This window comes from Ranitomeya variabilis, chromosome 6 (assembly GCF_051348905.1).
Source record: "Ranitomeya variabilis isolate aRanVar5 chromosome 6, aRanVar5.hap1, whole genome shotgun sequence".
NCBI classification, from domain to species: domain Eukaryota; kingdom Metazoa; phylum Chordata; class Amphibia; order Anura; family Dendrobatidae; genus Ranitomeya; species Ranitomeya variabilis.
This window is the reverse complement of record NC_135237.1, coordinates 393,802,626-393,815,651: the sequence shown is the minus strand read 5'-3', so window position 1 is coordinate 393,815,651 and position 13,026 is coordinate 393,802,626. Positions and strand designations below refer to the sequence as shown.

Genomic DNA, 13,026 nt, shown 5'->3' with positions numbered 1-13,026 from the left:
CAAAAGGGATCATTGATAGGGTAAAAACATGCAAGTGTGCTTCCTAATTTTATATAACTTTTATCTTGAACCTAAAGTTATATCTGTACATGACTTACCTGCCCAACATACATTGGCTTTTTCACTTCTTGCTCCTCGGTGACATGCAGTGGCTCCCATGACCATCCTCTCTTTACCCTTACGTGGTTTTCTAGTTTGATTTCTTGAGTATAAATGTTCAACAAGTTCATACTCATGATACAAGGCCATAGTATGTTAAGCTCCAACAATATATAAAACCATGTGGAAATGTTTCTCATATTGTACAATCCAATGTTCAAATAAACAAATTATCCTCGAAATTTATTTCAAACAACATACACTTTACATTGTGTATGTTTCAATCTCTTTTCTGGAGCACATAAAATCACAGTCTTCAAAACCCTGAAATGAACAAATAAAAATGAAAATCAGATTGTAAACATATGAATTTGAAATTTATGAAAGTCATCGCAGTGTGTATTGTATACATGTACTTTATGACTTTATGTATGTATTAATTTAAATGTACTTTTTTTGGTTGCAGTCTGCAGCTGCTCATTTGAAATGTGTTCACGAGCACAGTAAAACGTATTGTTTTCTGTAACCAGCAGTGTCATTTGTACAATGGGTATATTCAGGCCTAACATAATAAAAGTATCTTGTACTCATACATACCATTTGTCTGTATATCTCAATGTCCTCTGCTCTCTTAATTTAAAGAATATAACAATGTCCTTTTAGTAAAACCTGATCATTTCTAATATTTTAAAACAGAAAATCTAAATTTATCTAAAGTTAGAAAATATAGTTTTTATATAAAAATACATTTTATGCTGAAAATGAAATCAAGAAAACGTCCACAAAAATGAAAAAAAGAAAATTAAATCTTTTGAAAAACAAATTTTTCAAAAACTAATCCTCCAAGCATATGGAAGAGATTTCTCCATTAGGAACTGCAAATGCACAGAACAGCTACAGTATGAGGCTACTTTCACATTATCAGAATTTGGTCAGTATTTGTTCTCAGTATTTGTAAGCTGAAATCAAGAGTGGAAAAATTAGAGTATGTGCACATGATCAGTAAATGCTGTAGGTTGGACACTGCATACCTGCGCAGCATCAAACCCGCAGTGTCCAGATGTTAGAGCATAGTATATGGGATTTCAAGAAATCCTATGCGCACAATGCATGCACAGACGCTCACGGCTCTCCTGCGGAGACAGACATGTAGAGCGTCTTTCCAGACTGCAGCATGTCTGTTTATCTTGCAGACACGTTAGCCTCAGCACGATAAATTTCACCCGTACAATGTATAATGTGCAGTGAACCGCACAATTCAAAGAACACATGCGGCTTCACCTGCGTTCAATAGCTGGCAGCGCTTTGGAAGCAGCATACATGCTTGACTATCCAATCTGAAACAATGAGGTGTCGACTATCTCTAAGTGTTCATTATTCCAGGTAATTGCCATGCTACTTGATTGAGCTCTGTCTCCCAGAACTCTGTACATTCAGCTTATGAGGTTTGTTCTCCTGTGCCTTGAGTTCTGTATGCTTGATCTGTTGACTGACCTTAGACTTCGCTATTACCCCCACTTGTTTAACCCCTTCTTATGTGGTCCGTTATCCTTTCGGTACTATGACCTCGGAACGCTATCTGACTATGCTTTTGTCACTTCATTCTGTTTATGATGTACCCTTCTGGCTTCTGACCTTAGACTTCTTGATCATTCTGACTCATGGCTTGGATGTGAGAAGTGACTAGCATCACAATTTGTACATAACACATCTGTGAGGGTACTTGTGAAAAATAAGGCCATTCATTTTTTTTCTTAACACATTCAATATGAGAAAGGCTGATGTTAAGGAATGAGGATGTGGATGTGGTGGCACCCACCGAGGCCACGTGACATTAAAGAACAGGGATGTGGATGTGATGATGCCCATCAAGGCCATGTGACAGATTAGAAGGTGACTTTATCTCGTTACAGCATTCTGTCAAAGTCTGGTCAGTGCGCTACATCACTGTCGAACCCAGACAAGTGCGATGATGTTTTGGGTTAGATGGCAGACAAAGGTTCCAGTGTGTTAACAAGCAGCACCACTAAGTCTTCCACACATTCCAATCACAGTAGCCAAGAACCTTGGCCTCAAAATCCTCAACCTGGTCCTCCTTCTTTCTCCTATAAAGAGTCCTAGGAGACATATAACCCCAATGCTGGCCACTCCGCGGAACTGTTTAGTTTCCCTTGCAATTATTTAGGCCTCTCAATGTGCACCATTAAAGAGGGTCATGAAGAGGTGGCGTGCAGTGATGCACAAACATTTGAGCATCCACAGCCAGGAGAATGCTATGTTGGGATCGTCAATTCATGTCTAAAGAGGTGAAGGATAATTATCATGCATAGTTGCCATCAGGTAAGCCTAAAATTGCAACTCAGAAGAGGAACAGATTGATGAATTGGAAGACCACATGGTTGATGAAGAGGCCATTAATCCAACCTGGCACAGTGACATGCCTAGAGAGCACAACAGTGCAGAGAGGGATGGATCCATAGCATGAAAACAGGCAAGAAGAGGTAGTGGCTTGACGAGAGAGAGAACTCTTTTAATTGTTCCACAGAGCCCACCACTTAACTAGACAACAGGCCAAGGGTGTGTTGTTCCCCTGTATGGTAGTTTTTTCAGAAAGTCCTTCAGACAAAACAACAGGGTACAAAATCTGCATCTTAGGGTGAAACCATTACCTCTTCCCTGTGTTATGGCCTCCCCAATCTGCTGTCCATGAATCATGGCACTGATGTCTCCTGCCCACCAGCTGTGGCTGCACAGACACAACAGTCAGTAACCAGTTCATTGACCCAGTGCAGCATTCAGTTGTCCCTGCCCCAGACATTTCACAGGAAGCAGAAAAATCAACCCACCCACAGGCCCAAACAATAAACACCCATATTGCCAGATTGCTAGCCATGGAAATGTTGTCATTTTGGCTTGTGGCCACAGAGTCCTTCTGTGACCTCTTGGTGGTGGCAGCCCCATGGTATTTGATTCCCAGCTGCCACTATTTTTACCAGTGTGCCATTCGGGCATTGCAAAAGCACGTGTTACAAAATATTAGCCATGCTCTAGCCAATGCAGTCACAGGGAAGGTTCACCTAACCACAGACATGTGGAGAAGTTCTTGTGGACAGGGATGCTACATTTCAATGATGAAATACTGGATGAACCTTTTGAAGTCTGGGACATCACACATCTTACCCACACAAAGAATAGCAGGCCCAACTTCCATCTCCTCGTATTTCAATTCCTGTCTCTCCTCCTCCTCTTCATCAGATGAACTAGCCTCCCCATCACTCCCCAGCTGGGAGCTCTGAAGCATTGCCATGGTTAAGCGGCAGCATGCTCTGCTGAAGCTTATCTGTTTAGATGATCAAGCTCACAACCAGACTGATCAGTGGCTCTCCCTGCTGAACCTCAAACCAGGTCTGGTTGTGTGCGATAATAGGCGAAACTTGGTGGCAGCTTTAAAGCTCAGCCAGCTGGTACATGTTCCAAGCATGGCCCATGTGCTGAACTTAGTTGCACAGCAGTTTTTAAAAACATACCTTGACTTACCAGGACCTATTTGCCAAGGAGCGCCGTGTCAGCACCATTTCCAAAAGTAATCCCAGGCTTTCAGCGGTCTGGCTGTGCTGCAGCAGCTCTTTAAATTGCCTCATCACAAACTGATTTGTGACCTGCCCACAGGCTGGAATTTGACCTTTCATATGTTGGCAAGGCTTAATGAACAGCAGAGGGCAGTGGCCGAATTCCAGCTTCTCAATGCTAGTCAGAGTAACACTCAGCCCCCACAAATAACAACTGTCGAGTGGGTGTGGATCACTGATATATGTGAGGTTCTTCAATACTTTGACTATTGCACCAAGATGGTGAGCGCTGATGATGCTATTATCAGAGTAACCATCCCGCTGCTCTGTCTATTAAAACATCAGTAGATCTTTGGAATGTGGAAGTAAACCCTTGCATAGATGAGAAGAACATGCAAACTCATTGCAAATGTTGTTCTTGGTGGGATTTCAACAACGGGCCACAGCCCTGAAAGGTTGCACTATTAACCACTCAGCCACCATGCTGCCCTGTCAATCCTGGCAGTGGAACGACAGGGAACTATTTTATACTAATATAAGAGTGAATTGACACTAGTGTATTATAAGAGAGTTTAGGGTAATGCATGGGACGAATTATGCAACTTAATATTGTGCATATTGTGTAGTAATATAATTCATGGGAATTAGACAATAGATTCATGTCTAAACCTCAGAATGAATCAGACACTGACTGCATTATTCCAGCATTATATGTTATACTTTGAAAAGCCAGCTGGGAACTGCAGCTCTGGCAAAAATTAAGAGACCACCACATCAAAACCCTGTCATGGGCAGTCCAATCTCCAGACCTGAACCCCATTGAAAACCTCTGGAATATAATCAAGAGGATGATGGATAGTCACAAGCCATCAAACAAAGAACTGCTTACATTTTTGCACCAGAAGCAGTGTGAAAGACTGGTGGAATGCATGCCAAGACACATGAAAGCTGTGATTAGAAATCATGGTTATTCCACAAAATATTGATTTCTGAACTCTTCCTGAGTTAAAACATTAGTATTGTTGTTTCTAAATGATTATGAAATTGTTTTCTTTGCATTATTTGAGGTCTGAAAGCACTGGTTTGTTTTTTATATTGACCATTTTTCTTTATCAGAAAATAATACAAAATTTATTGCTTGGAAATTCGGATACATGTTGTCAGAAGTTTATAGAATAAAAGAACAATTTAGATTTTAATCAAAAATATAACTATAAAGTGAAAAATCAGACAAGCTGAACATTTTGCATTGGTCTCTTAATTGTTGCCAGATCTATATACTGTATGTCTGAGAAGACTTGTCAAAGGCAAGTTCCTAGTGACTACTGACATAGTGACAGTTAGCTAGTTGCTAGTGGTTATAACCAGAGGAAGGCACGTATTTAAAATATTGTTCCTATCTATTTATTTATCTATCTCTCTATTTAGGTATCAGTCAACTTTATTTATTCACCTTTCCTTATATTTCTACAAAGTAGAAGTTTATAGTGTACTGGGCACATACTTCAATGTCATGCCCAGAACGATAGCTAGTAAACTGTAAATGATAAACTTAATAATAGAGATAAACTGACTTTAGGTTATTAATCCCCAATATATTTGATGCTGCAGCAAACATTTACCGAAGACATTATCTGTTTAAACAGCTGCATATCTTTATAGGGCTTGAATAAGGATTTAAAATTTCTATTTCCCGGTTGCACTACTCTTATCATTTTATTGCTCTATTCTCTTTGCAAATATAGATCTCGTTCGGAGATATATCTACATCTGTCAGTTCAAATCCTTATAAATAATATGGTTAGCGAAAACATTTAACATTCTAAAACCTTTGCAGCTTTAAAAGTGCCTCTAAAGCATCACATACAATGCGCTGGATGTTCACTCTTTCTGACCTTAGTGCATCTCTAAAGTATTTTCTTCTTCAAGCTGATAACACCTTTCATCTAAAGAACCTTGTTATACACGATAATGCTTTGAATACAAAGCTTAGGTATGGCCATATATAGAAATAAGCTGCCACATACTGTAGATGAAATCTTATCCTCCAATATAATTAGAAAGTTTATATACAAAGTCACTGCCACATTTCTATGTTGTACATGGGAGCAATGTATTTTTTAACCAGTTCCTTTCCTACAGTACAGCAAAGCTATAACCTTGTATTTTAAGTGGACTCTACAAGAGTAAAACTGGTCTCTGATATCTCCCAATTACAGATTCCAGCCTCTGATGCCAGAGCCTGAGCAATGGTCATTTTAACATCTCCTGCACCTAATTTGTAGAACCATCCTTAACACATTCATCCCTGTCTATCGCATTTGTAATGGGTGAAAAAGGTGTCCGTCATCAAGAATTGCACCTTCTAAACCATAATCAGTGCATGGCCAGGACTGACCAGTCAATCCTGGCAGTGCAAGGGCAGGCAACAATTTTATACAATATAAGAGTAAATTCATATTAGGGTAATAAATGAGAATGCATATAAAGCATTGAGTGAATTATTATTATTATTATTACAATTGATAACATTGTGCATCACTGGAATGATCCATTTTTCGCTAAAGTGAATTAGACAGTAATTCATTAATCAAATAATAACTACATTAATGTTATACTTTGAAAAGCCAGGTGGGAACTATATGTCTCACATGACTAGTCCAAGGCAAGTTCCCAATGGCTTCTCCCTGCCCCCTCCCCCTTCCACTAGATTGACAGTCTCTCCCTATGCACACACATGCACAACACAAACATGCAAACAGAGACCTGTCAGTATAAGTGAGCAGGTAAGGGACAAGTATTTAGTGACCAGTTTTGGACTAGCCATCCAAGATGCTCATCTTGGTTTGTCATGTAAAGAGGAGGATCTTTGGTTACAGATTTTCAGGATGATTTACTTTTGCATCTAATATCGAGTACAATAAATGCTATTTTAAAAAAAATTACAAAATGTTAATTTGACATTTAACGTGTTATGATTAATCTTCATTAATGTGATATTTTCAATGAACTGTGTTGTGTGAAGTGAAAAGTTAACGTTTCCTCTATGCACTATGATTTTAAAATCAAGCCCATTTTGGTATAAACAAAAACAGCATGATCAATTACTGGACCTCTGCCTCTCCTCTGAACTGCTTCCAGAGTCCCACCCCAGTCTAAAGGTGAGGGAATCAGAAGTTTTATTTAATTTGAGCCTGAAAAAGCACTTTCTTAGCTTTTTCTTTTGGCTCAGATGGAATATGATCATTGCTGAAAGTAATTTCCAGCAGCGGTTACCTGATGATCTTGCAAGAGTGAGGACACGAATAGGCACCAGTGATATGGTAGTCTTGTAGATGCAGACTATAATAGCCTCTGAGGAAATGTATTTTTTTATGGTGATGCAATAGCCAACAATGCAATAAATATCCAATACGTGATGCGCTACCTGAGCGCGAAACGGCCATCGTCCACATGTCTCCCCGCATGTCACCCCTTGCACGCCGCACTACCGCTTGATGAATGTCCAGATTATTTAAAATAAAGGACTTTTAAAGCACAGAGGAAACTGGTGAGTGCCGATACTTTTTCTCTTGGATAGTTAACTGATGATTCCCACCAGAGGAAGAAGCCAAAAGATTGAAGACAGTAATAAGCATCCAGGACTTGTTCACTGCTGATAATGACCATCCAAAGAATAGAAGATGTAGCGAAAGTTCCATGTTTGGTAAGACAGTCAGGCTAAGCATTTCATTACCAAACTGATTTCTTCATCAGGCCTAGTACAGTCAAAGCGCACATGCATGTGATATTAAAAGTAAAAAAGGCTACCAAATTGGTGCATAACTAACACAGGAGCTAAGTGCATTAGAAAGCAACTTAAAACAAAATCATACATTAAAACTGATATAAAAGTGATAATCCAATAATACATAAGTAGTTATGAAAAGCGTAAAGAAATAAATTGTTTAAAACCATGGAAGAGCACAAATAAAGATGGAAGTAGGAAAACTCAAATGGTAAAGAGTTATAGTCAGGAGTAGAGTACAATATGACAGCAAACATCGACTGCAAAATTGGGGAGGGGATTATGAAATGAATAGGGTATGATGTAAGAGGCAAGCATGGCTAGAAAAATGCACATGTATGATTACTATGCACAAATTTTTAACATCATAAAAAGTAGTGGATACCCTTATAATCCCATACCCCATGTAATCCCATCCCAAGTCATTTTCTGATTTTGCGCTTTTGTTTTTTCATTCCATTCTTCCAAGAGCCATAACTTTTTTATTTTTCCATCGATATAACCATGAGTGCTTGCTTTTAACTGGTTAACTTGTAGCTTTGAATTACAATAATTTATTTGATCATTTATTGCACAAAAAATAGTAAAAAAAAAAATTCCAAGTGCAGTGAAATTGTACAAGAAATGCACTATCATAAATGTATTTTAGGCTTTGTTTTGACAGCGTTCACTATGCTCTACGAATAAAAGGGAAACATGATTCTCCATGTCAATACATTTACAAAAATATGTAACATGCAAAGTTTTTGTTTAAATGAGTTATCTGAGACTTTGCTTTTTTTTTCTTAAGTAACTAAAACTTTACAGACAGAAAGTAGCTCTCTGGCAGCTCAGAGTAGTCATGGATAGTGATGAGCGAGCGTGCTCACAACTGCTCAATACTCAATCGATCATTGGAATGCTCAGGTACGCTTGTTACTTGATCAAGTATCGATCGATCGCATGTTTCGCAGGTGATAGCATATTATTATTATTATTATTACAGTGCCTTGCAAAAGTATTCGGCCCCTTGGAACTTTTCAACCTTTTCCCACATATCATGCTTCAAACATGAAGATACCAAATGTACACTTTTGGTGAATAATCAACAACAAGTGGAACACAATTGTGAAGTTGAATGAAATTTATTGGTTATTTTAAATTTTTGTGGAAATTCAAAAACTGAAAAGTGGGGCATGCAATATTATTCGGCCCTATTACTTTAAGTGCAGCAAACACACTCCAGAAGTTCATTGTGGATCTCTAATGATCCAATGTTGTCTTAAAAGCATAATGATGATAAATATAATCCACTTGTGTGTAATCTGGTTCTGTTTGAAGCGCAGAGAGCATAATGAAGACCAAGGAACACAACAGGCAGGTCCGTGAAACTGTTGTGGAGAAGTTTAATGCCGGATTTGGATACAAAATGATTTCCAACACTTTAAACATCCCAAGGAGCACTGTGCAAGCAATCATATTGAAATGGAAGGAATATTATAACATTGCAAATCTACCAAGACCCAGCAGTCCCTCTAAACTTTCATCTCAAACAAGGAGAAGACTGATCTGAGATGCAGTTAAGAGGCTCATGATCACTCTGGATGAACTGCAGAGATCTACAGCTGAGGTGGGACAATTTGTCCATAGGACAACAATCCGTCGTACACTGCAAAAATCTGTCCTTTATGGAAAACTGGCAAGGAGAAAGCCATTTCTCAAAGATATCCATAAAAAGTGTAGTTTAAATTTTGCAACAAGCCACCAGGGAGACACACCAAACATGTGGAAGAAGGTGCTCTTGTCAGATTAAACCAAAATTGAACTTTTTGGCAACAATGCCAAACGATATGTTTGGCGTAAAGGCAACACAGCTCATCACCCTGAATACACCATCCCCACTGTCAAACATGGTGGTGGCAGCATCATGGTTTGGGCCTGCTTTTCTTCAGCAGGGACAGGGAAGATGGTTAAAATAGATGGGAAGATGGAGGGAGCCAAATACAGGACCATTCTTGAAGAAAACCTGTTGGAGTCTGCAAAAGACCTGAGACTGGGATGGAGATTTGTCTTCCAACAAGACAATGATCCCAAACATAAAGCAAAATCTACAATGGAATAGTTCACAAATAAATGTATTCAGGTGTTAGAATGGCCAAGTCAAAGTCCAGACCTCAATCCAATCGAGAATCTTTGAAAAGAGCTGAAAACTGCTGTTCACAAACAATCTCCATCAAACCTCACTGAGTTCGAACTGTTTGCCAAGGAAGAATGGGCAAGAATTTCAGTCACTCGATGTACAAAACTGATAGGGACATATCCCAAGCAACTTGCAGCTGTAATTGCAGCAAAAGGTGGTGCAACAAAGTATTAAGTTAAAGGGGCCGAATATTATTGCACGCCCCACTTTTCAGTTTTTGAATATCCACAAAAATTTAAAATAACCAATAAATTTTGTTCAACTTCACAATTGTGTTCCACTTTTTGTTGATTCTTCACCAAAAATTGACATTTGGTATCTTTATGTTTGAAGCATGATATGTGAGAAAAGGTTGAAAAGTTCCAGGGGGCCGAATACTTTCGCAAGGCACCGTACTTATTATAATATTGCCATTTAGTCCATGGCGCTTTACATGTGAAGAGGGGTATACATAATAAAAAAGGTACAGTACTCTTAACCCCTTTCTGGCATTGGACGTACTATTCCATCCATGTGACCTGGGGCTTAATTGTGCATCAAAGGTGATCAGCCGCGCTCACGGGGGGAGCGCGGCTGATCGCGGCCAGGTGTCAGCTGATTCTCACAGCTGACACCCGGCACTAAGGGCCCCAGGATCACTAGATCAAACATGATCGCAGCATTTTGGAGCTGGCTTAGGGGCTGACAGCCTCTCTGCCTCAATTGCTGCCATGGAGACCCGATGTTGTCATGATGACATCCAGGTCTCCAGAGCTGGGACACTTCCTGTCATGCGCAGTGCAGATCTGCATGCTATAGAAACGATCAGCCTGCATAAAATGATTGTTTCATAGTGGGTCAAAGTGTAAAACTAAGAATGAAATTAAAAAAAGTTAAAATAATTGTAAAAATATTTTACAAAAATAAATAAATATTTAAATTAAGAAAAATCTAAACAATAAAAGTATATATTTAGTATTGCCGTGTCCGTAACGACTAGTGTTGAGCGATACCGTCCGATACTTGAAAGTATCGGTATCGGAAAGTATCGGCCGATACCGGCAAAATATCGGATCCAATCCGATACCGATACCCGATACCAATACAAGTCAATGGGACTCATGTATCGGACGGTATTCCTGATGGTTCCCAGGGTCTGAAGGAGAGGAAACTCTCCTTCAGGCCCTGGGAACCATATAAATGTGTAAAAGAAAGAATTAAAATAAAAAATATCGCTATACTCACCTGTCCGACGCAGCCGGGACTTCAGCGAGGGAACCGGCAGTGTTGTTTGTTTAAAATTCGCGCTATTACTTGGTTACGTGAATTCCCGGCTTGTGATTGGTCAGGTCGGCCATGTTGCCGGGACGCGGACCAATCACAGCAAGCCGTGACGAAATTACGTCACGGCTTGCTGTGATTGGTCCGCGTCCCGGCAATATGGCCGCCCTGACCAATCACAAGCCGTGACGTCACGGGAGGCTGGACACGCGCTCATTTTAAAATGGGCGCGTGTCCAGCCTCCCGTGACGTCACGGCTTGTGATTGGTTGCGCCGCGGTCAACCAATCACAAGCCGGGAGGCTGGACGCGCTCATTTTAAAATGGGCGCGTGTCCAGCCTCCCGTGACGTCACGGCTTGTGATTGGTCAGGGCGGCCATATTGCCGGGACGCGGACCAATCACAGCAAGCCGTGACGTAATTTCGTCACGGCTTGCTGTGATTGGTCCGCGTCCCGGCAACGTGGCCGACCTGACCAATCACAAGCCGGGAATTCACGTAACCAAGTAATAGCGCGAATTTTAAACAAACAACGCTGCCGGTTCCCTCGCTGAAGTCCCGGCTGCGTCGGAGAGGTGAGTATAGCGATATTTTTTATTTTAATTCTCTCTTTTACACATTTTAACATTAATGTTGTTGCGATACCCGATACCCGATACCACAAGAGTATCGGAATCCCGGTATCGGAATTCCGATACAGCAAGTATCGGCCGATACCCGATACTTGCAGCATCGGAATGCTCAACACTAGTAACGACCCTACCTATAAAACTGTTCCACTAGTTAACCCCTTTTGGAAACACCATTAAAAAAAACAAGGCAAAAAACAATGCTTTATCATCATACCGCCGAACAAAAAGTGCAATTACATGAAAAAAGACGGATATAAATAAACGTGGTACCGCTGAAAATGTTGTCTTGTCCGGCTAAAAACAAGCTGCGATGCAGCTCCATTACCTGAAAAATAAAAAAGTTATAGCTCTCAGAATAAAAAGATGCAAATAATAATTTTTTTATATAACATAGTTTTTACTGTATGAAAGCACCAAAACTTAAAAAAAGATATACATGAGGTATCGCTATCATCGTACTGACCCGAAGAGTAAAACTGCTTTATCAATTTTACCACACGTGGAATGGTAAAAACGCCCCCTAAAAGAAATTCATGAATTGATGGTTTTTGTTCATTCTGCCTTGCAAAAATCAAAATAAAAAGCAATCAAAAAATGTCATGTGCCCGAAAATGGTACCAACCAAAACGTCACCTTGTCCTGCAAAAAACAAGACCTCACATGACTCTGTGGACCAAAATATGGAAAAATTAAAGCTTTTAAAATGTGGTATTGCAAAAACTTTTTTTTGCAAAAAAAGCATCTTTTAGTGTGTGACAGCTGCCAAACATTAAAACCCTCTTTAAAAGCCCACTATAAATAGTAAATCAAACCCCCCCTTTATCACCCTCTTCTTTAAGGAAAAATAAAGTAAAAATATGTATTTATTTCAATTTTCCCATTAGAGTTATGGTTAGGGTTAGGGTTGTGGCTAAAGTTAGGGTTGGGGCTAAAGTTCATGTTAGGGTTGGGGCTAGAGTTGGAGTTAGGGTTTGGATTATGTTTACGGTTGGTATTAGGATTAGGGTTGGGATTAGCATTGAGATTAGGGTTAGTGTGTGTCAGGGATAGGGGTATGGTTAGGGTGTGTCAGGGATAAGGGTATGGTTAGGGTTATGGTTAGGGTTGGGATTAGGGTTAGGGGTGTGTTGGGGTTAGGGGTGTGTTAAGGTTATGGTTAGGGTTGGTATTAGGGTTAGGGGTGTGTTCGGGTTTGGAGTGTGGTTAAGGTTATGGTTAGGGTTGAGATTAGGGTTAGGGGTGTGTTGGGGTTAGGTTTGGAGTTAGAATTAGGGGGTTTCCACTGTTTAGGCACATCAGGGGCTTTCCAAATGCGACATGATGTCTGATCTCAATTCGAGCCAATTCTGCGTTGAAAAAGTAAAACAGTGCTCCTTCCCTTCTGAGCTCTGCCATGCAAACAAACAGTGGTTTACCTCCACATATAGGGTATCAGCATACTCATTACAAATTGGTCAACCACTTTTGTGGTCCAATTTCTCCTGTTACCCTTGTGAAAAT

General features: G+C 40.0%; 1 protein-coding gene across 2 annotated transcripts in view; it reads right to left on the bottom strand.

Annotated features, from left to right (window-relative positions):
- Positions 1–13,026, bottom strand: part of LOC143782568 (cadherin-19-like) — a 352,880-nt gene that overhangs the window by 302,380 nt on the left and 37,474 nt on the right. The window contains exons 2-3 of one of the 2 annotated variants that reach the window (XM_077270124.1): positions 11,797–11,851; positions 99–423 (exon numbers count right to left, since the gene is read on the bottom strand). In XM_077270124.1, the coding sequence (XP_077126239.1) occupies positions 99–299 (201 nt within the window). In that variant the 5' untranslated portion in view covers positions 300–423; positions 11,797–11,851. The remainder of the gene's footprint in view (positions 1–98; positions 424–11,796; positions 11,852–13,026) is intronic. The other variant, XM_077270123.1, reaches the window with a different exon arrangement.